This window comes from Helianthus annuus, chromosome 15, assembly GCF_002127325.2.
Source record: "Helianthus annuus cultivar XRQ/B chromosome 15, HanXRQr2.0-SUNRISE, whole genome shotgun sequence".
Lineage (NCBI taxonomy): Eukaryota > Viridiplantae > Streptophyta > Magnoliopsida > Asterales > Asteraceae > Helianthus > Helianthus annuus.
In genome coordinates this window covers 136,510,098-136,533,867 of record NC_035447.2, presented here as the reverse complement: position 1 = coordinate 136,533,867, position 23,770 = coordinate 136,510,098, and the positions used below count along the sequence as shown (strand labels likewise).

At 41.5% G+C, this 23,770-nt stretch overlaps 1 protein-coding gene across 1 annotated transcript in view; it reads right to left on the bottom strand.

Annotated features, from left to right (window-relative positions):
• Window positions 1-17,408, bottom strand: part of LOC118487535 (photosystem I P700 chlorophyll a apoprotein A1-like) — a 33,133-nt gene extending 15,725 nt beyond the window's left edge. The window contains exon 1 of the mRNA XM_035984471.1: window positions 17,285-17,408. Within this exon, the coding sequence (XP_035840364.1) occupies window positions 17,285-17,408 (124 nt within the window). The remainder of the gene's footprint in view (window positions 1-17,284) is intronic.
• Between the last annotated feature and the right edge of the window lie 6,362 nt (window positions 17,409-23,770).

Below are 23,770 nucleotides of genomic sequence, written 5' to 3'. Positions count from 1 at the left end.
TACACTGAAGTTTTCTACCATTCTTTGTTACAGAGATGTTAGGATCGAAAGATGAAAATCTTGTGCTGTTGCTTGATCCTTGAGATATCGTCTTCTCAGAAGAATCTTTAACACTGTAAGCAGTTTCGATCATAGGAGAATACTTTGTTGAATCAGTAACACCATGCTTGTAGTACAGACAGATATCCTGTTCTCCATCGTAGTTCTTCATCCTAGCGATCTTCCTCTGCTCCATCTCTTGAGCTTCCAGATGCTTTATGAAGTCTCCTAGTGTCATCTTTCTATATTCTGCTTTGTTGGACCTCAGCATCATCAAAAATGTTCCCCATGTTTCATATGGAAGTGCATCTGCAAGTTTTTCAATTAATTCATCAGTATCTTTCTTAACACCAAGTTTTGTCATATTTCTAACCAAGTTACAATATCTATCAATAATTTGCTTGGTGTTTTCATTTTTCAATCCCCGAAACAAATCAAATTCTTTCTTCATGAGAGACATTTTGTTCTTTAACATATCATCACTTCCTGTAAACTTTGCTTCCAATTCTGTCCACATTGAATATGCAGTTCCGTCATGTTGAAGCAGTATCAAGATATCTTCTTTTATAGCTTGCTGAAGCAGACTCACCATAAGCTTTTCATCGCGATATTTCTTTTTATCTGCTGTACTCATTTCTCTAAGTGTTAACGGAGTACCATTTACAACATCATTCTTTGTGGGTTTGACATATGGCTCTTCAGTGTGTTCCCATGCATCTAGATGATAAGCTTCAACCCAATTTCCAAACCGTTCCGACCACACGTTATAATCATCAATATCCATGAGTTTAGGTGGTCTTTGAGACGTTCCGGTTTCATTATTGATTAAAGCACTTTGAGTAATCGAGGTTGGAGTAGCAAAAGCGTTATAAAATTCAGTATCCATCGTTCACAAATTCACAACAATTTCCTAACTTTGACAAACTGTTCAAATAAGCGAACTGTTCCAAACGCGAACCAAACAGTGTCTTAAAAGCGGATCAGATGAAATGTCCAGATAAGCGAACCAGAAGACTTGACCAGATAAGCGGACCAAACAAATAACCCTTCGAGCGAACTGTCTTTCGAGCGAACCGATGAACTGACTAAAGAGCGGACCAGTCAGATTGTACAAATGAGCGAACTAGAAGCTGTCACTAAAAGCGATCCAAGCTGAATTTTCGAGCGAACCTAACCCAAAAATGTTCCTTGGAGCGAACCAGACAGGTAATTTGGAGCGGTCCTGATTGATGACGTCACTTTTTGTGCGAGTACGTAAAAGCGAACCTCCTAAAAAACAGCTTTCTAGGTCAATTTTAGTTCTGAAAACTTCAAGGATTTGTTAGTTCATGATTCCGAGTGCACTGTGTGATTTTGAGCTTGTTTTACCGTAAAAAATTTTGAAAAAGTGAAGAAAGTGTAGAAAATCAGAAGAAATGCAGCTAAAATGGCAAGAACTCCTCCTCCTGAGCTCTGATACCAATTGTAGGATCGTTCTCGGCCCTGTTTGAGTCGTTCAGAGAAGTTCGTATCCGAATTAAGAGGCGGAAATTAATAATTCGGTGCTATTGAAGCTGTATTCACTTTAAACTTGCTGTTGTATTGATTTTGAACTCAGTTACAAGATTTGACAGCACTTCGGCAGCATACCGGAACAAACACCTTCAACTATGTGTTTCTGATCGCTCCTACGGACCTATTTATAGACATGCTGGTCCGCTTATACGTACATGTAGGTATAAGCGGTCCTACAACGTGACACAAGAGCGGTTCTAGCGATGTACACATGAGCGATCCTGACCAAACTGACACATAAGCGGACCTAGCTGTGTACATATAAGCGATCCTATACAAAACTACTATTTCTAGGTTTCCGTGCCATGTTTGATCTGTTCAACTTCAAGACTCGATGTAAGACGTAGTCAGCAGACGTAAGTGCACCAACAGATTGCTCAGATACGGCAACGAATGGCGGCAGCTCGTGACCGTCAGAAAAGCTATGCCGATAAGCGAAGAAAGCCACTCGAGTTCTAGGTTGGGGATCGAGTGCTGCTCAAAGTCTCACCTTGGAAAGGTGTAGTTCATTTTGGCAAGCGAGGCAAACTAAATCCGCGTTATGTCGGACCATTCGAAATCATCGAGAAAATCGGCAAGGTAGCCTACAGGTTGAATCTACCTGAAGAACTCAGCGGAGTTCACAACGTATTCCACGTGTCAAATCTGAAGAAGTGTCTGTCAGACGAGACCCTCATAGTTCCCTTAAAGGAGCTCACTATCGACGACCAGCTTCGATTTGTCGAAGAACCAGTAGAGATTACGGATCGAGACGTTAAGGTTCTCAAGCGTACCAGGATACCTCTTGTCCGAGTTCGTTGGAATTCCCGTCGTGGCCCAGAGTATACCTGGGAACGAGAAGACCAAATGAAACTCAAGTATCCCCAGCTGTTTAAGAAGAATGCAACCACTACTGAGGCTGAAGCTACTGCAGAATTTCGGGACGAAATTCCAAATCAACGGGGGGATGATGTGACACCCCAGGAAAACCAGGAAACCAACGCAACACAACTAGCTTCCTCAGTAACCACGAGCTAAATTTCGGGATGAAATTTTCTTAACAGGGGGAGAATGTGACAACCCTCAAAATTCCATGTATTCCGTACAATTTATTAATGATAATTAAAGTGCTTGACAACTGTGTGGAATTACTTAACTGCTCTCTGATTACTGTGTTATACTTACATGTACTTGTTAACATACTAGTCGTGTGCAGAAAAGTCATTAAATAGTCCGTTATGATTTCCTAAGTGTTAGAAATTAAAAGTGTTACAAAAATATATATAAAAGACACCTTACGGATTAATTAAGCACTTTAACGGAACTGTGTCAAACCGAACAACCGGACTTTACCCGGAACATAAAAATATTGCCAAAGACATTGTTTTTACTTTTCTGAGCTAGTTAGGGTCCCTGAACACCCTAACACCCTTTATATTAAATAACACACTCAAGCTACTAACTAAACCTTTACAATCCAACTAAATTGTAAGTTAACCATTACACCACCCAACCCTTACCCCCCCCCCCCCCTCTTTGTGATGGTCACAAGGGTGGGACACACCCTTGTGCTTTCTTGATTATTTTATTAGTTGTTGTTGAATATCTAGGATGCATATTACATAATGGTTATTGTTAGAACATGGTTTATAAATAGATTCAATAGTTAACACTTCTTTGTCATAAACACATCAACAACCAACTCAAACTCTCTCCCTCTACACCCCATCTTGGCCGCCCCTTCTCCACCACACCACCACCACTTCCAATCTTTGTTCAACCATTTCTTACATACTCAAAGGTGCAAGGTGACATACAAACAAGCCCGGTGCTTTCGAAAGTGCAAGAACCACTCTCATTTCCTTTTATCCACCACATTTACATCTTGATTCTTCCCTAGCCTTGAGCTAGTAGTAAGTGTTTCTAATCATCATCTTGATCTTGATTAAGATGGTTAATAGGTGATTTAATGGTTAAAAGTTAAGAACACTAAAGAACATAACTTAAAGTCTTGATCATAAGATGAATAAGTTGGATAAAGAGAAGCTAGTTGAGTAAATCATGTAAATCTTGTTTAGCTGTGAATATTTGATGTTGTTTGTTACTAAAAGTGGGATGGATCATCATCTAACCGTACTAGATCATGTTCAAGAACATGAACTAGTAGTATGTTAGTGTTAGAATTATGAAAAGATGATGAAACCATACACCATGAACTTGAAACTTGAATAAACATAATTTTTCTTGTATAATGAAGTTGTAAACTTGTGGATCTAAAGATCTACAAGTGGTTTTTCGGAAGAACCAAGCGGAAAATACTAGTTTTGTTAAAACCCGGATATTTTATGAACAAAAAGCATTTATAGCAACTAAACAAGTGTGTAAACACTTGTGTAACAAGAAATTTAACAAAGAAGCATTTTTGTAAACCTTGACTAGAAGTTGTTAAACTTTAAGTTCTTTAAAAATAAAGTTTACAAGAAACTAAACATGTTTTTAAAGGTTACAGGACCCACTAAAAATGATGGTAATTTACTACATATTCTTACAAAACCTTCGAGTTCATGAGTTTGCGATTTATTCTTATTTTGTCAAGTTTGATGAATAAATATTGTATATTGTTGATCGGTAAATTGTTTGGTGATTTTTACAAAAAGAAAATGATATGCTAAAAGCATGGACACCTCCAGTTACAAGGGAAACTCTGGCGAAATTTTTCTAGAAATACGACACTTAGAAATATCTTTCGAACAAATGTTTACAAATATATTTTTAAACATTATTATTCTAAATAAACTTCGCCATGATTTTTATTACAAAACACCAAGTGCCGGAGGTTGATTTTCGTAAATAAAATTGGGTAAATATATATTTAGAATATATATCTTATACTAGGACACTTATGTGGATATTTGTTTATTTGTAGGATAGTTATATTATATTGAATAAAATAATATAACTTGATAATATATATTGACATTTAAATAGTGTGGTTTGTGGTAGAAAGTAATGAGTAAATAAACAATACGTAGGATACATGTTATGCATGAGAAACTGATTGTTATCTGTACCTCATTAGGACGTGCTTGATTTCCTGATTTACTTGAGTAATTAATCTAACTGAGCAAACCAAGGTGAGTTCACACAATTTCTAAGGCATGGGATTCCCGGTGGTTGGGAATGGGTTAAAGAATTTAAATCGGGATCTACATATCCTCCTTCGGTAGGATATGTAAGGCCATCCTCCTTGGGTAGGATGCCAATATTATTCCTGCGTATTCTCCTTGGGTAGAACTACGTACGTTCGTCCTCCTTGGGTAGGACAACAACCTTAAAACTTACTAGACAAAACTCTATCATTAAGTCCCTCATTTTATATCGACTTAATCGCCGAGGCCAATGGCGAGCGGGTCATTAGTTAATAACGCTATTAGGTTTAACAAACCTCACACCGTGCCAGTCGGACGGGCGTGTACTAATGGACTATGGCAAACCATCAACGATGATAGACACTGATGTAGGGCACAACTTACTTGCGTAGTAGTCGATATCATGCGGTCTAGTAGTTCACATGGGGAAGCCCCCACTAATCATGGATATGGTTTGGGTAATAAAGAATAAACTGGTTAACCTTACTTTCAACTACGGGGTAACCCCCACGACAATTACGCCAACGAAAGACAAACCACGTTTTCGGAAACAACTTAAAACTAAACAACTAATCGTGAACTCACTCAACTTTGTTGTTGACTCGTTGTTACATGCCTTACAGGTCGCTAAATGCTTGGAGCTTGCACGAGGAAGGAGTCGCTGTGGTGTACGGACTGTTATGTTCCGTGCTTAATATTTAATTCCTTATGAACTTATTAAACTCGCGTTTTGACTTTAACTTATAAACCATGGACTTATGTTTTTGGATTTACGTTTATGCTTCCGCTGTTTAAACTAAACTTAGCTAACTAGCTTTGGTCATCAATCGTATTGTAGTTGATTTCATTTACTTAATTACATTGTTCAATATGATTGGTGGCTCGATCCTGGTCACGTCACGCCTCCAAGCGGTGGTACTCCGCATGGTGGATTTTGGGGGTGTGACACCTAATATGGTTACCTTTATCTAATCCGATTACCCGATAAAGTGTAACCTGTTTACTTAATTGAATACCTAATACGATTTCTTTATTTTTTAAATATATATTAATTATTACTATACACTATCTTTATCATCTATGTGTCTTAAGAGTTTTTTTATATACGTTTTGATATTTTATTTATATACATTAGTACGGAATTCACGCATTGTGGCGGAGTCGACAAAATACGTGGCGGAAACGTGATACACATCAGGCAATCATGTGGTCATTCATGAACATACCCAGATTCAGTTGGATTATCATAAAGTAATCGACGCAAAAAAAGGGAAATGTTAAAACAATATACTGACAATTTTAGTTGGTTACAAATTAGTTAAGAACTAGTATTAAACACCCCGCGCTTTGCGGCGGGGGCGAGCACTAATGCCAAACTACTATCAGCGACCATCGACACTGAAGTTGCGGTGTTAAGGCGAAGAAATTAAATCGAAACGTAAAACATAGAATAAAATAACTAAGTTCATTTAGGACTCACGCGTTACGATGAACCCGCGTCTATTTTTTCCCGTTTGACAGGTTCATCGTAATCTATATATAATATATATATCATTACCACTATACAAACCATAATGCATACATTACAACAACAATTGCATCAATATGTTGCAAATTATATTTATACATGATTTTGGCTAAATTAGTTAGATTATTACAAATAATAGTAATTTACAAATAAAACAACCCAACTTTGAATGAATCAAACCAATTGAACATGGTAAGATAATGAAACCATTATTTGATTAGGGTACAACCACTTAAGCACAATTTACAACCATACATGCATACAAAACATTGAATTTGGTAAGGTAATGAAACCATTATTATTTGATTAAGGTACAACCAATTAAACACAACTTATATGTAACACCCCGTGTTTTCAAAAGTCAAAGTCAAGATTGAAGTCAAAGGAAGAAAAGATCGCTAATTGCGATCTATCGCTCCTTGGTCAACTACTATTTTGACTTTTGACTGTAGTTAGTCTATTTTATGTTTACGTTGGTTGTATTTTGTGGAGTATTTGGCTAAAATCGAAGTAATCGAATTATTTATCGCTGCGAAACGCTTTACGACTGTGAATGATAGGAAGTAACAATACGATAAAGTTACCTAATCGATAATCGAACTAATCTAATCATCATCGAACTCGAAACTCGAATTATGCAACTTTGGTGTTATTATACGTGTGTGTGTGCCTTATGTGTTACTTGTGCATGTTTACTTTATGTTATGTGGTAATCAATCGAAACTCGAAACTCAATCGAAACCGAATTACAAAAATTGGTGGAGAAGAGATAGTGCGAGATATAGATGCTTGTATGTTGATATAGTAGTTGGGATTAAAAGTAATTTGAATAGGAAACTCTGTCGTACTTGCATCGTCCTCAATCGAAATCGAAATATCAAAAATCGTCGCACCGAACACTCGAATCAGGTAGCTAAACGATCAGGCTACCAGCCGATCAGACTGCTGTCTGATCGGACAGGCTGTCCGATCGTGCTGCCTGACCGATCGGCCAGCCCTTACCTCTTTTGGCATCCTATAAATACCCCTTGTCACTCTCAAACTTTCTACTTTTGGAAACCTCTGTGTGACCAGCTCGTGCTCCCCTCTTTTTCTCAGATTTCTCTCGATTCCGGTAAGATCTCATCCTAAATCTTGTACTTTCTTGATCTACATGCACTCCTACACCTTTCTATCTTTTATATCTTAACTTTTAACCGTGAAATTATCAAGATTCAAGTGTTCTAGAATGATGTCATCATGGTGTTCTTCAAGAACTTCATGTTTTCGCCTCAATCCACCAAGGACAACTTGGATCTAACCGATTTCCATATAAACACACAAAGATCTTTTATAGATCTAAACATATACACGGTGAAAAGGATTGAAAGATGGTTTTTCCAACTTTCTTTCAACTCTTTTACACTCAATGCCTACAAAACCGATGGAAACGGAGCTTGTGCCGACTTGCTAATCAATCCGGTGGTTGCATGGCTCAAGATCCGGATTCTATCCACGAGGTTCACCGATTTCGGGTTAGACGTTAAACAACCGTCCCGAACAGTTCACGGACCGGGTTTGGGTGATTCCTGTCCGATCAGGAGAACCAAGTAAAGACGAGTTTTCTGTTGTTCAACTCGTTCTCAAAATACCTCGATAAAACAACAAACAATCAAACAACCAAGTGTTAGACGAATAGGCTGATCAGGTCAGAGTGTTGTCCAAACGGACAGCCAGCCGATCGGACAGTCAGCCGATTGACTGGCCAGCCGATCGGCTAACACATGGTCCCACACTTAAACAATTCATTGAAGCTTGAGTATTGAACGAACTGCTGTTCGATCGGACTGCCGACCGATTGAATTACTCTTCGGATCATGAGATACTTGACTTCAGCACTTAATCGACTTTCAACATGTTCAATGCACTAGGATTGCCACCCGATCGAACTGTTGTCTGACCGAGTGACCTTTTGCTGAGGACATGTCCTCCTTGAAGTGCTAGCCGATCGGGTTACCGGCCGATCGAACGACCGTCCGATCGACCGACCTGAAAGGTAAAGACACTTCAGTGTTTTCAAATACTAGAACAAAAACTTCAAAAGTCAAACCATCATACACAAACACATCTTACTCAAAGGAAGAAACAATCCACTCGAACAGCCATCCGATCGGTCTACCGACCGACCGGACAGCTGTCCGAACGGACTGTCAACCGCACGGTCAGCCATCTGATCGGACTACCGTCCGATCGACCAGCTGTCCGAACCTCCAACACTTGTTTCCGTTTTACGCGTTTCTTATCATTATGCTATCGAACTATTCAGGCTAACCCTACTCCCAAGTGCTCCCTTCAGTCCATCAATCGCTGTGAGTATACTCGAACCCTTTCTGCTTTAGCACTTTTGGGTGTTACATACGTTACTTATTCTAAATCACAATCGAACACAATACGCAATTACTTTAAACGCTAACCGTTACCGCATGTATTACGTGATTAATGAATGCTTGTTGTTATGTTTACACATGGAATGTTGTCTACCTGCCTTAACGACAATAGTACTATAGTTTGGACTCAGCACCCGTTCACACGGGGGTTGTTAAGGACAATTACTTGCATGGATTACGGTGGTAATCATGTATTGCGAACTGCCTCGGGCAGTCAACCCGCAGTCATTGGTATCGGTGGATCCATGCCGATAATTAACATGCTTCGTTTTTCTCTGTGTACGTGTTGGTTATGCGTAAACTATTTCGAACTCTATATGCTATTACCAAAGTTGTATGCTCACCTTTACATTTTATGTATTGACCTTATTTTAACATATGTGACAGGTGTTTAAGATGCTTACCTGCTAGGAAAGCGAGGCTAGAATAAAGCTCTAGAGCCCAACAAATAGTTGTCTGTAGTGGTCAAATTATGGGTCTCTAGAAGCAGATAAACAATTGTTGTAATTAAAAAAATCTGAGTTGTCGGAATAGAAATATTTGCCTGGATTTTATCTGTAATAATTTGTTTGCTGTTTGAGATACGGTGTGGGACGTATTATTTAAATTGAATAGTAATGATAATTGTTATGGAAACTTCTGGACAATCTGTTTCGCTCAGTGCCATGCCCCGATGATTCCGCCATCGGTTGGGGTGTGACAGATTGGTATCAGAGCCATAACTATAGGGAATTAGGCTAGACACGACCTAGTCCGGGTCGATGTCTTAGAGACCTAGACTATAGTTAGGAACCAACAGACCAAGTTTATGTGCTATATCCAGCTATTTCTCGCTTACACTACACTACAAGTGATTTAGTCAAGACTAGGTGTGAAAGCCGCAAATTCTCGACTAAATTGCTTGATTAACCCGTGCTTCCACAATTTACCTTGCTCATATCATTGCTGTTTTTCAATAACGAACGCTTGTTTAACAAGGGGAATTATACCAGATCAGGAGTGAAATCCATATTTTGATGAATAATCTCCCCTATTTTACTAAAAACAAGCCAGAAGTTGCTAAGCCAGGGATGAAACCCTAACCTTGACAACTTGTTCCGACTTTTAATTAATCTCACCAAAGCCTCGACGGACTCCAACGACCTGAACTCACAGTAAGACTAGAGGAATGCGTGCCGGATGCCCAAGAATCAAGGCAGAGGTCGATTCTGAAGGTCGGAATGTGATGACAAGTCTTTGAGAATAGTCGAATCGCCTTGGGTAGTCGATGTCTAATAGCCGCAGACAATTTATTTCTCGATTTTTATGTGATTCGATTCTGAGCCCGTAACTGCTAACTCTGATAATTCATTGATTTTATGTGTTTTAAGTGTATTTATCTGTTTATGTGTTTAAATTTTAGAGGATATTTCGATTTTGCCATCACTTTGATTGATACGCACGACTCGCACTGCACTTCCATCTCAATACGCTGACAAGTCGCTACAATAGGAACGACATTAGGCTATGATATACGCTCATGCTATACTACTCGACATGCTATACGGTTATACTATATTACTCGATATGCAATACGCGATCGCTATACTCGAACGACACGCGAACTTTGAATAATAGGTTTCTGTATTCTGACTGCATCTGTGATTAAATGCGTATGTGCTTATGTGCTTCTGTGATTCTGTGCCCTATGTGCTTATGTGCTTCTGTGATTATGTGCATCTGTGATTTCGTGCCTATGTGTTATGTGATTATGCGTGTTACTAAGCTTTAGTTAGAGCTAGACGTGTGAGGTGAGATTCGATTATGGTGTGTCTGAGACCTACGATGATGTCTGTTGCAGACAATGTCGTCATCTGGACACCGAACCCCTCTTACTCGCCAAGAAAAGAGAGACAGACGTCTTGCTGCTATCATCGCCAAACAAGTAGCAAAAGCTGTAAGCGATGTCTATGAGAACGTCAGCAAGTCATCTGAGGAATCTAGGACCGAAGCTCCTAAAGATGCTACCAAGTCTGTTTTCAGCTTCAAACAGTTCAAGGCATGCGGGCCAAAGGAATTACCGGAGACGATGGCCCCACAGCTATGTTTCAATGGTTCGATTCCGTCGAAGTCACTCTGCGCCAAAGCGGATGTCCATAAAATCTTTGTACCCTAAACGCAAGCGGCGTCTTCCAGTCCCGAGCTCTAGACTGGTGGACGGCCGAACGAAACAAACGCGGGAATGATGCAGCTTATGAGCTAACTTGGGAAAAGCTGAAAGCCATTATGATGGACGAATTCTGCCCTCCCCATGAACGCCAAAAGCTGGAGGACGAGTTTTGGAACATTAAGCAGAAGGATGGAGACAACGCTGCCCTGACTGCTCGCTTTAAGCAGCTCAGCATTATCTGTCCCGATCAATTCAAGACGCCAGACATGGCAATCAAGAAGTACATTCGAGCTCTACCCGACTGTGTTGCCGATTTTGTTCATGCCGCGAAAACCTCATCACTTGAAGAGACTTACTTGCTTGCCGCCGAGATCAACGACAAGCGAGTAAAAGCTGGTTTCTGGGATAAGCCCTCCAAGTCTCTACATCAAGCTACCAATGCACCGACCGCCGACACCGCCACTACTCAACCATCCAAGTCATCACGCCGCAAGAAGAAGCACAACAATAGCAGCTCCAGCAACAAGAACTGTGCTGTCACTACCACTGCTGCTCCTCTGCAAGCCGTACCGGCTCAGCAGCAGTCTCATCATCGACCAGCACCAGTGACATATGCACCGCCAGTAAAGCGTGCATACACAGGTCCCCACACGCTTTGCCCGACATGCTCATATCATCATCCGGTGGGTCTTGCCTGTCGTTTCTGCGCTCATTGCAATTTGTACGGTCATTTCACTGCCAACTGTCGCTATGGTCCCCGTAACACCGTAGCTCCTGCCACTGCTCATCAAGCTCTATTCCCAGCCCCGCAAGCCAACAAGCGGCTCAGGCACCTGCGATCAATGCTTGAGTCTGCTTTGAATGTGGTGATCCTAACCACTTTGGAAACATGTGCCCAAACAGGATTGTGAAGCAAGAGCCCCAACAGCAACACCAGCAGTAGCAGCAAGCAGCAATCGCCAGAACCTTCAACATCAATGCTCGTCAAGCCCAGGCTAACAACAACGTGGTTAATGGTACGTTCCTTGTGAATGGTATTTATGCATCATGCTTGTTTGATACTGGAGCCGATAACTGCTTTATGTCATTTGAATTCGAGAAGCTCCTTAGTCGTAAGCGCTCTTATCTCCCATCGTCATTCGAAGTTGAAGTCGCTACTGGAAGAACTGTCGCCGTTAATTCCATTCTTCGTCATTGTACCCTCGAGCTCAACAATCACATATTTCCAATCGACCTCATTCCGATGCAACTCGGAAGTTTTGACGTCATAGTAGGCATGGACTTTCTTCGCGAAAACCATGCTGAAGTTGTGTGTTTCGATAAAATGATTCGATTCTCGCTCGCGAATGGTGATTTGTTATGTGTGTACGGTGAAACTACTTCGAAAGGTCTCAAGCTCATGTCGTGTGTCCAAGCTAGCAAGTATCTCCGCAAGGAATACAGAGCTTTCTTGGCTAACATTGTTGGTGCATCCGTCTGTCGTCTTTGTCTTATATCGAGTCTTGTATAGAATGTTTTAGATCAGGGCACGAAAAACGAGATAGTGGGATATTAGGGTGATTCCGCTTGAAATGTCACCTGGAAAGTTTCGAGCGAAATCACATGGTCCTGATTCCGCTCGAGATGTAATGTGATGATTTCACTTGAATTGTTAAAGTTGTAATTCCGCTTGAACCGAACATGTATATTCAAGCGGAATCAAACCCCTATAAATACGGGTGTCCAAGCGAAATTAAGTAACTGTTCATTCCGGTTTGCAACAAAGTGCTGCCGAAGTGTCGACTCGTTGTAAACGTCATTATTATCAATCAAACGACGGTTTAAAGTGTATTGCTTGCTGAATTGACCTCAGTTTCTTAGTTTCCGCCTCTGAAACTGAGATAAACTCTTCTGATCGACTCGTTCGGTTCTGAAAACGATCCTACAAGTGGTATCAGAGCTCAGGAAGAAGAGTTCTATCCAATTCAGCTGTGAATTCTGTTTCTACGCCTTTCTTCTTCTAAAATCAAATTTTTCATGGATAAAATCGGCTGATTTTCACGTGTTGTGTTCGCAAACATGTTTTAAAGAATCCTTGAAAGTTTCAGCTTAAAATTCAATCTAAAACAGGTTCAATTCGTTATTCCGCTTCAAATACAGCGAGTAAAAAATGACGTCAGCAGCATTTCGAGTTGATTTCGCTTGAAATTGTGATATTCCGCTTGAGATTTTGTCTTGATTCCGCTCAAAACGGGTATTCCGATTGAAAGTTCTAGTTAATCCTGCTTGGATTTGAGGTTCCGCTTGAAAGTTCGGGTTGATTTCGCCCGAACTGGATTCTGCTCGAAAGTTTGTTGTGATTCCGCTCGAACGCATTATTCCGCTTGAACAAGTGCTGACTGATTCCGCTTGAATCAGAGACTGTACCTCAAATCTGTGATTTCGCTTGAACAGTTATTGTTTGAACTTGGCATTTCGCTTGAACAGGCAGTTTTTGAGAACTTTGAAAAACCGAATCATGGACGAGGATTTTTATAACGCATTCGCTACCCCGGTTACCCCGATCACTATTGCACAGAACACGATGTTGGAAAACGAAACAGGAACTATGAAAAAACCGCCTAAGCTCATGAATATTGAGTATTACAAGGGTTGGGAAGGTCGTTTTGAGAACTGGGTACAAGCAAATTATCTAGATGCTTGGGAATGTGTTGAGACAAAGTATGTGAGACCGATGAATGATGATGAAGAGGTTATTGCTATTAAGGACATGAGCGCAGATGATAAAAAGAAATACAAAAATGAGAAAATGATGCTAAGTGTGCTACAACAAGCTATGAAAGAAGACATCATGGTCTTATTGTGTAACACCTCGAAATGTTGTGTCCAATAATGTATTGACACGTGTCTTGAGTTTACACGTGGCATTTAATATTAAATAAAGGACTAAAGTTGACAAGCCTTGAAAGTATGTAAATTCGATGGTTATAAATGTCAAACAAGGGTAAGTATACTGTATAGTAACCCTAAACGATGCTCGTACCTTCAAACGAATAAATCATGGATCGTACGGAAGCGAAACGCGGAAGAAAGTGAGAGATTACAAGCTGCAGGGGTTAACTGTGTCAACATGTTTAATTATACCTCTGAGTGACCCTTTGACGTACCCGAGGCTTTGTAACAGTAAAATACGCTCACTAGAATGTACTATATAAATTCTGCGAAGTTCTGTTTTAAAACGAGAAAGTTATGATCAAATTCGTATGAGAAGGGTTAAAAGCGTCAACAATGAAGGTTACGGCTTTCCGGATAACTAACAAACTAACCGGGGACTTAACAATGCGGGTAAATAACACGAGGCCCTTAGTTGTAAATAATCAAGGGCCAAATCGCAAAGTTACCCCTTCAAAACCGAAAGGTCAGGTTATTAATTACCAAAGATTTCGTTATTAATTACAAAGATTTAGTCAATGATTACAAAAGATTCAAAATCCAGAAAATTAGACCTAACGCGGGCCGCGTAAAGGTCTTGGGTAAGTTGATGCGGGCCGCGAGCCTCCTGCAGTTACGCGTTCTGATATGAAAACTCAGGCGGCCCGCGTACAAGATGCATGAACTTTCATGCGGGCCGCGTGAACCACACAGATGCAGAAAGCATGGGCAGATTCAATGATTTCGCTTGTAAACGAAATTGTGAGCAATCAATGAAGCATGGGCGCCCTCTACTTGACCCCTAGCACCTTAGGACACCTGCTGATCATCCATGAGCAATGTAGGATGTGTTGTGATGATCTTGTGCACCAAACTTTGCTATAAAAGGCCATGCTTAGTTCACAATTGAAACACACCTCAAAACACATCTTCTGATCATTCCTGAAGCTCTCAAGTGTTCTTCTATAATCCTAAGTCGTGCACTAAGCCTCTGTAAGTATGCCAAACCTTCTATGGCTTTGTTTTTGCTTAGTTTAGCTTAAAACTCAATCCGTCGTAACCAACGATTGACTTTGCGATAAATCACGAATGGTCCAGTGAATTGTCGAATCAAAAGTAGTTATGTGTTGGTATTTATGTGGGTAATAAACCCCTAAAAGGGTTCCCTCTGATCACCACTCTAGCTAGTTCAAATAACGAGTCAAACATGCTTAGAAAAAGTCAACAGAAAGCTATTTTGCGATTTTACATATAATCTGTAATGTATATGGTATGCAACTTGTTTGAACACTCATAAAACATGATAATAAGTGTATTAACACGTCTAAGCTTGTTTGATCCGGCCATTTGCTATATTGACCCGGTTCGGAGCCGAATGTCGCAAAAGTTTAACTTTTGCTTTGACTTCAGTTCTGACCCATTTTAGTGCAATGTAGATATGCCTTAGGACTCTCTTAGGACCAGGTCATGTGATGGTATCACCCTCTGTGACCGGTTCGTTGTTTGTCCGAGTCTTTTACGCATTTCCGTTAATTGCTTAAAAGTTGACCGTAACGCCCTTTTCAAAATAAAACGAGTATTTCGGACACATGAATGGACCATAACCTTGCTTACTAAATTCTAAGCATGTCCCTAAACTTTCACGCCAATCCGAGGTCTAGAATAGGAGTTATGCTAAATAGCGCAATTAAAGGAAACTTTTGTAATAAACGGCGCGATTAGCATAATGCCTACCTAAACCAAGATTTCGACACCAAACCTTTTACTCACTGTTGTAAAACAATATTTTGGGATTTTTAAAAATTTTTAATTAATTTTAACCTGCTCATAACCTACGGTTATGGCTACGGTTCGGTAAATACCGAATATGCCCTTTTCGGCCAAAACTTGAGTTCTACAAGGTCTTTTGACCCGATTCCAGTTGCTACTGATTTTAAATAATAAATAAAGTATTTTGGACTTTATAAACTGAACGGGAAACTCAGATTTTCTGTAGAACTCAGAAGGCCCTTTAAAAGTCCTTAAAATGACCGGAAAACCCCTACGGGGCGTATAATAAATTAAACTCGTTACGGGCATTATGGAAGGTATCCCACTGATACCACAACCTCTTTAAAGCATATTGACTTACGAAAACAAGTGTAGGACTCTTACGGTTACCCGTTGCGCCTATTGCGCGCACGGTTCGGCTTATGTAACTAGTTTACATAAATTAGCCGATACGTGTCAAACCATATTATTTTGACCCCTAAATCCAGAGTGTGAATATTAAACCCATATAAAACAAGCCTTCAAACTTGTTGGGTCAGAATCACATTCCATTCCCGGTTTTCGCCTTTCACGCGATTAAACCGTATCTATCCTTTGAAACTGACCGGTCTAGGCTACGGCTAATATAAAGACCCGTTAGGATTCTAATAGGTTATTTTAAAACCTTCGTTCTAGAATAGGAGCCCAGTAAAATATATATGTGATTTAATCAGTTAAGGACTGTACTTGCAAAGGTAAATACTTTTAACTTATTTTCCGTATTACGGGCTTGGGTTACGGTATCTAAAATACCGCTTGGTCGGGCAATTGACCCCAACTCATTTGTAGTTGGGTATTATCAATGTGACCCGTTTAAAAACTTGTTTTGTTGGCTTAACGCCTTTGGGGGCTTAATGACCATGTCCCGGATATCCTTGGCATCATTTTACGAAATGGCCACGACCTCGACATCCGGGTGTAGGCGTACACCCGGCATTATGTCTACGACTATAAAAGTATAGCCGTTGGTTACCCGCCACGGTGTTATATGCTATGTGGTGTGTCTATTAAACTTTAACCTGGCACGACCCGGGCGACCGAACGCATAGCAAACATGTAATTCTTTACAAGATTTAATTATAAATTATCCCAAGTTATAAAAGAGTTTATGCCTTGTGCATTCAAATCAATTTTAATAAACATTTTACAAAAGTGTCGGTTGAATGTATTTACCAGTGTAAACTGACGTATTTTCCCAAAAAGATTAAGTGCAGGTACTAAACGAAATCGGCTGGCTATAGCTCCTTAGCATCCTAAAGAGTCTCGCAAGCTTTTGATGCCTTGTCTGTTGAACAATACTTTTCATTATTTTGATCACCTGTGGATACCATTCGACTAATTGTGATACATTCGATATTACAATCAATGGTTGAATTATATTTATCTTTATGCTTCCGCTGTGCATTCATATAATTGCGTGGTTTAACTATATTGTTGCCAACTACGTCACAGTAATCCCCCACTGGGCCCACCGGTGAGACACGTGGAAATCGGGATGTGACAGGTTGGTATCAGAGCCAACGCTGAGTGAATTAAACACTAACCTTTGTGTTTAATCTCAGTGACACAATTGCACATACTTGAGTCTAGACAAGAACCTAGGACAAATTCGAATTGTTATTCGGAGTTTGTCTTTTTATTGTTATTGTTATTTAAAGTTTTGAAAGCAGGAAATATGCCACCTGTAATATTCCGAGTAAGAGGAAGAGGAAGAAGAGACAGAGGAACGGACATTACTCACAATGATCACGAAGCTGGACCCTCGAATACTCGAGCTCCTTCGACCACGAGGAGTAAAGAACCACAAAGACGGAGAAACCTTTTCGAACCTGCGAGACATTCCACCTCGCACAGCTCAACACCATCGTACCGTCACTCGTTTGGGCCAGATTTCGAAAATGATCCCAATAACCCTCAACCCTCCTACATACCTCTGCAGCGTTCGGTATCGCACCGTGCTTTTGACGATCCCACTCCTTACTTCAGAAGCCAGTTTAACCCAGCAGATTACATTCAGGAACCTGCAGGCTTTGTCCCGTTAGGACCACAGGATCACTTCTCAGAAGACCATATGGATGAGGACACTGATCCAATAGAACCTGCTCGTGGTACGCCCACGCATCCTATCGAGATCTCAGATGGATCTTCTTTTCATGGGACACCTTACCAGGGCCCAGATAGCTTCCAGGCGTTGTTCAACCAACATGAGTGGTACTATACACCATCTCATCAGACACAACAGCAAGAACAGCAAGATCCCTCCGAGGATCCGCGCTTCGTGGCAGTTACGCCACCACCTCCGCCACCGGTTCAACCAGTAATGCCTGATCCGCCGAGGCGTAGAAGATCGGGTGCTCGTATGTCCACCCGAGGAGGGGAATTCCACTTCAGCACCCCTCGACACTCTAGTAGTAGCCACTACCCGCCACTACAAGAAGAAGGACCTTCAAGTCCAGTACAGGAGGCGAACTCCGCACAAGTTGCGCCATCTTCGCCACCATTTGGGTATGACCACCCAATACCTGCATACACGGGTCCAACGGCATACAACCCGTTCGAACCGTCGTCGCACGCACATTACAACTACAACTATGAGCGCGACCCATATGTGGTAGCGGCTAGGTATAATGCCCGCTATCCCGACGGAGCTTTTGGAAACATGGGTATACCGGACTACTCAGCTCATGGGTATCCAGCACCTCCTAGACCTCCAGTTCCGCAACCGGCGCCACAACCATGTTTTTCTCCGCCCGAACAAGAAGAAATCCTCCACCGCTTAACTCGTGTGGAACGGGATTTCGAGGAAGAACGAAAGAACAACAGGGGATTCCTTAAGGGCCTAGCGAACCTGTTGAAGGGCAAGAAGAAGAAACGTGACCATTAGTCCTTATATATGTTCTAATGTAATGTCTATTTTAAATAAGTCCCTGCGTGGACGTTTATCGTATTTCGGTCCCTACGTGGACTTATCTTTTAGTCCCTGCGCGGACATCTATCTTGTATTAGTCCCTGCGTGGACTTGTCTCTTTATTAACCTCTATATAGGTATGTACTTGTTTAAAAGTCCCGTTTAGGGCAGCGTGTAATCGTATTTGAAGTTATGGAATGTTATGTTATGAATTTCATTTTTGTTATTACTATATATGAAATAAATCAAAATCATTCCTTTTAATTTGATCTGCCTAAATAAAGAATCTTAAGAGTGAAACCTAGCCAGGTGTCTTTTAAGATCCGGCCAAGATGGTAAGACCTAATTAAAAGATTCAGATTCCCTGTTAACCTCTGTGAACATGTTAACGTCCATGGCAAATGCGATTCGTTAAAATCGCACACGTCATTCTTATACAAGAATCCTTTAAGGGATTCCGGAGCCCAAATTAATGATTTGTAAATCATGGGTTAAATCATCAATAAAGGTGATCACTTGTTAAACATCCATTAGCGAAGTAGTGCCTACGGCTAACCATATTAAACATCCATTAGAGATGTAATGCCTATGGGCCATAATTATTGTCATATAAGACAAAAGACAGTGGTGGTCTACGACTCCCTGTCAGAAAGGGGTAAAAGAACTACGGTTCAAACCCTCATACCTTGATTCCCTGTAATCTCGGCTAATATTATAATAACTTCCTCGTGACTAGGCTTTTATGCCACTAGCAATTATTATTTGTAATTAGGATAAGTATGTTCAAATCCTAAATAAAAAGTGAGTAACAAATTAACCAGATATGGTCTTCGTTACCATGGTTAATGAATTGCCATAAAAGACAATTCTATAATAAACTCCTAAATAAAATTTTCATTATCTTCTGCAGCGAATACAAGTTACCATGGCTGATCCTAATGGAGAAAATAGTCATACGAGTGAAGATGACTGTGATAACGCCCAAGTACATTTAACGGGCGCTCAATTAAAAGCTCTCGTCGACAACGCTGTTCAGGCAGCTCTAGATCGACAATATACCGAATCTCGAAGCAGAACCGTATCCAAACCACTCTCCAAGCCGAAAACACACTCAAAATCCCACAGCAAACCACTGTCCAAGCCCAAGAAGGACGACGATAACCACTCGTCCAATGAAAACATTGTTCGTCGTGAAAGGGAGTATACTGATGCATCCCGTGCTAGGGGCTGCACCTACAAGTACTTTGTGTCGTGTAAACCCCGAGACTTCACGGGGGAGAAGGGTGCCGTCGATTGTATGACGTGGCTGGATGAGATGGACACCGTGGTGGACATCAGTGGCTGTGCGGAAAGGGATGTGGTAAAGTTTGTGTCACAATCGTTTAAGGGCGAGGCCCTGGCTTGGTGGAGGGCGTTGGTTTAGGCCTAGGGAAAGACTATGCTATACAGCATGACATGGGAGGAATTCATTTCTCTCATCAAAGAAAATTACTGCCCTCAACATGAGGTGGAAAAGATAGAGTCCGATTTTGTATCATTAGTGATGACAAACCTGGACTGCCAAGCCTACTTAACAAGCTTCAACATGATGTCTCGGTTGGTTCCATATCTGGTAACCCCGGAGCCAAGGAGAATCGCTCGTTTTATCGGGGGGTTAGAACCCGCAATAAAGGCAAGTGTGAAGGCCTCTCGGCCAACGACCTTCAGGTCTGTAACTGACCTCTCTTTGTCCGTCACAATGGACGTGGTCCGACTGAGATCGCTGAGGAATAAAGAGGCCGAGAAGAGGAAGCGTGAGGATGATACCTCACGAAGGTCGGGCAAGAAACACCGTGGGAACGGTGATAACAAGAGAGGGTCAGAGTCGGAGAAAGATGGGCAACAATCTGGGGAGAAGCCCAAGTGCAAAAACTGTCAGAAGTATCACTTTGGGAAGTGTAGGCTTGGGTCAAACTCACAGTCCCAGTCAAGGTCGTATACTTGTGGACTGTGCAAGTCCAAGGACCACAAGACTGTGGACTGCAAGAAGATTAAAGATGCGACCTGCTATAACTGCAATGAGAAGGGGCACATTAAAAGCAACCGCCCCAAGTTCGCCAAGAAGACTGAAGAAACCAAGAAGAATAACGCTAGAGTCTTCAAGATGGATGTGAAGGAAGCTTTGCAAGACGACAACGTAATCACAGGTACTTTTCTCGTAAATAATATCTTTGCAAGAGTACTTTTCGATTCAGGCGCTGATAAATACTTCGTAGACCAAAAATTTTTCAAATTGCTGAACATGCCTGTCAAAACCTTAAACGTGAAATACGAGGTAGAACTAGCAGATGGCACAGTAGAAACCGTCTCCACTATACTAGATGGATGTGTGATATCCATTAAGAACCACTCTTTTCCTCTATCTCTACTTCCCTTTAAACTGGCTGGTTTTGACATAGTTATGGGTATGGACTGGTTATCCCACAACCAGGCCCAGATCGTCTGCAACAGAAAACATGTAGTGCTAAAGACTCCGACTGGTGAATCGCTTACCATTCGAGGAGATACACAGTATGGATTGCCCGAGAACGTAACTATGCTCAAGGCTTCAAGATGTTTAAAAAGAGGCTGTGTCATCTACATGGCACAGGTGATTATTGAAGAGCCCAAACCAAAGATAAAAGACATTCCTGTCATTTCGGAGTATCCAGAAGTTTTCCCCGAAGACCTACCTGGGTTGCCACCAGATAGGCAAGTGGAATTCAGGATAGATATCATCCCTGGAGCGGCTCCTATTGCTAGAGCACCCTACAGGCTAGCACCAACTGAAATGAAGGAATTGAGGACCCAGCTGGATGAACTGTTAGCGAAAGGTTTCATCAAGCCTAGTTCATCTCCCTGGGGAGCACCTGTCCTGTTTGTTAAGAAGAAGGACGGATCGATGCGTCTGTGCATCGATTATCGTGAACTTAATAAAGTCACGATAAAGAATAGATATCCCTTGCCAAGAATCGACGATTTGTTTGATCAATTACAAGGGGCTAGCTATTTCTCGAAGATCGACTTGAGGTCGGGCTACCATCAGCTGAAAGTCAGAGATGAAGACGTACATAAAACAGCATTTAGGACACGTTACGGGCACTACGAGTTCCTAGTGATGCCTTTTGGGCTCACAAATGCACCGGCTGCGTTCATGGATCTCATGAATCGCGTCTGCAAGCCGTACTTAGACAAATTCGTCATCGTATTCATCGACGACATTCTTATCTACTCAAAGAACAAAGCTGACCATGAGAAACACCTTCGTTGTATTCTCAAACTACTGCATCGCGAGAAACTATATGCCAAATTCCCTAAATGCGAATTCTGGCTTCGAGAAGTCCAATTTCTTGGACATGTCGTAAGCGAGCGTGGTATCCAGGTGGATCCCGCTAAGGTAGAGGCGGTCATGAATTGGCAAGAGCCAAAGACGCCTACAGAGATCCGTAGTTTCCTGGGGTTAGCAGGACACTACAGAAGATTCATTGAAAATTTCTCAAGGATTGTTGCGCCCTTAACTTCTCTAACCAAGAAGAAGATAAAATTTGCTTGGGGCCCTAAGCAGCAAGAATCCTTTGATATTCTGAAGCAAAGGCTGAGCAACGCTCCTGTGCTGACACTACCGGAAGGTACCGAGGAGTTCGTAGTTTACTGCGACGCATCACACACTGGCATGGGGTGTGTGCTCATGCAGAAAGGCAAGGTGATTGCCTATGCTTCGAGACAGTTAAAGGTGCACGAAAAGAATTACACCACCCATGACTTGGAGTTGGGTGCCGTTGTGTTCGCACTAAAACTGTGGAGGCATTATCTATACGGAATCAAGTTTGTGATCTATTCAGATCACAAGAGCCTTCAACATCTGTTTAATCAGAAGGAGCTAAACATGAGGCAACGCCGTTGGATGGAGACTTTAAATGATTATGATTGTGAGATCAGATACCATCCCGGCAAGGCGAATGTAGTCGCTGATGCCCTGAGCCGGAAAGAAAGGGTGAAACCCATCCGAATCAATGCTAAGAGCATTGAAGTAAAGAATAATCTGATTGAAAGGGTGTTAGCTGCACAGAGAGAAGCTGTGTTGGAAGCTAACTATCCTAAGGAGAAACTGGGAGTGACTGAGGAGCAGTTAACTCTTAGCAAGGATGGAATTTTGCGATTAAATGGGCGAATATGGGTTCCTATTTATGGAGGACTACGAAATGTTATCCTCCAGGAAGCCCATAGTTCCAAATATTCTGTCCATCCTGGAGCAGATAAAATGTATCAGGATCTAAAGGCAAATTATTGGTGGATAGGCTTGAAAAAGTCTGTAGCCGCTTATGTAGCCAAATGCTTAACTTGTGCGCAAGTCAAGGCCGAGCATCAAAAGCCGTCTGGCTTGCTACAACAGCCTGAACTTCCTGAATGGAAGTGGGAGTGTGTAACTATGGACTTTATCACCAAGTTACCAAGACGAGCAAAGGAAATGACACAATATGGGTTATAGTCGATAGACTGACTAAGTCAGCTCATTTCTTACCCATCAAGGAGACTTATAGCTCCGACACTTTAGCCCAGTAATACGTTGACAAGATTGTCACCTTGCATGGCATACCTGTGTCTATTATCTCCGATCGAGATACTAGGTACACGTCTCATTTCTGGAAAAGCTTCCAGCAATCTTTGGGCACACGCTTGAATTTTAGTACGGCTTACTATCCTCAGACAGACGGTCAGAGTGAGCGTACTATTCAAACGTTAGAAGACATGCTGCGTGCATGTGCTATCGATTTAGGTGGTAGTTGGGATAAGAACCTACCGCTAATCGAATTCTCCTACAACAATAGCTACCATACCAGCATAAAGGCTGCGCCCTTCGAGGCATTATACGGTAGAAAGTGTAGATCGCCAGTTTGTTGGGCGGAAGTTGGAGAGGTCCAACTATCAGGACCAGAGATAGTCTTCGAAACAACGGACAAGATTGTCCAGATTCGAGAGCGTCTCAAGGCTGCCCGAGATAGGCAGAAAAGTTACGCTGATCCAAAGCGTAAGGATTTTCACTTCGAGGTAGGTGAAAAAGTGTTACTAAAAGTATCACCCTGGAAGGGGGTGATGCGCTTCGGTAAGAAGGGCAAACTGAGCCCGAGATACATAGGACCTTTCGAGGTTATCGAACGTGTCGGGTCAGTTGCCTATAAGTTGAACTTACCAGAAGAGCTCAATGGAATTCACAATGTGTTCCACATCTGCAATCTAAAGAAGTGCTTCGCTGATGAATCATTGGTGATCCCACACACAGATGTGCATATAGATGAGAGC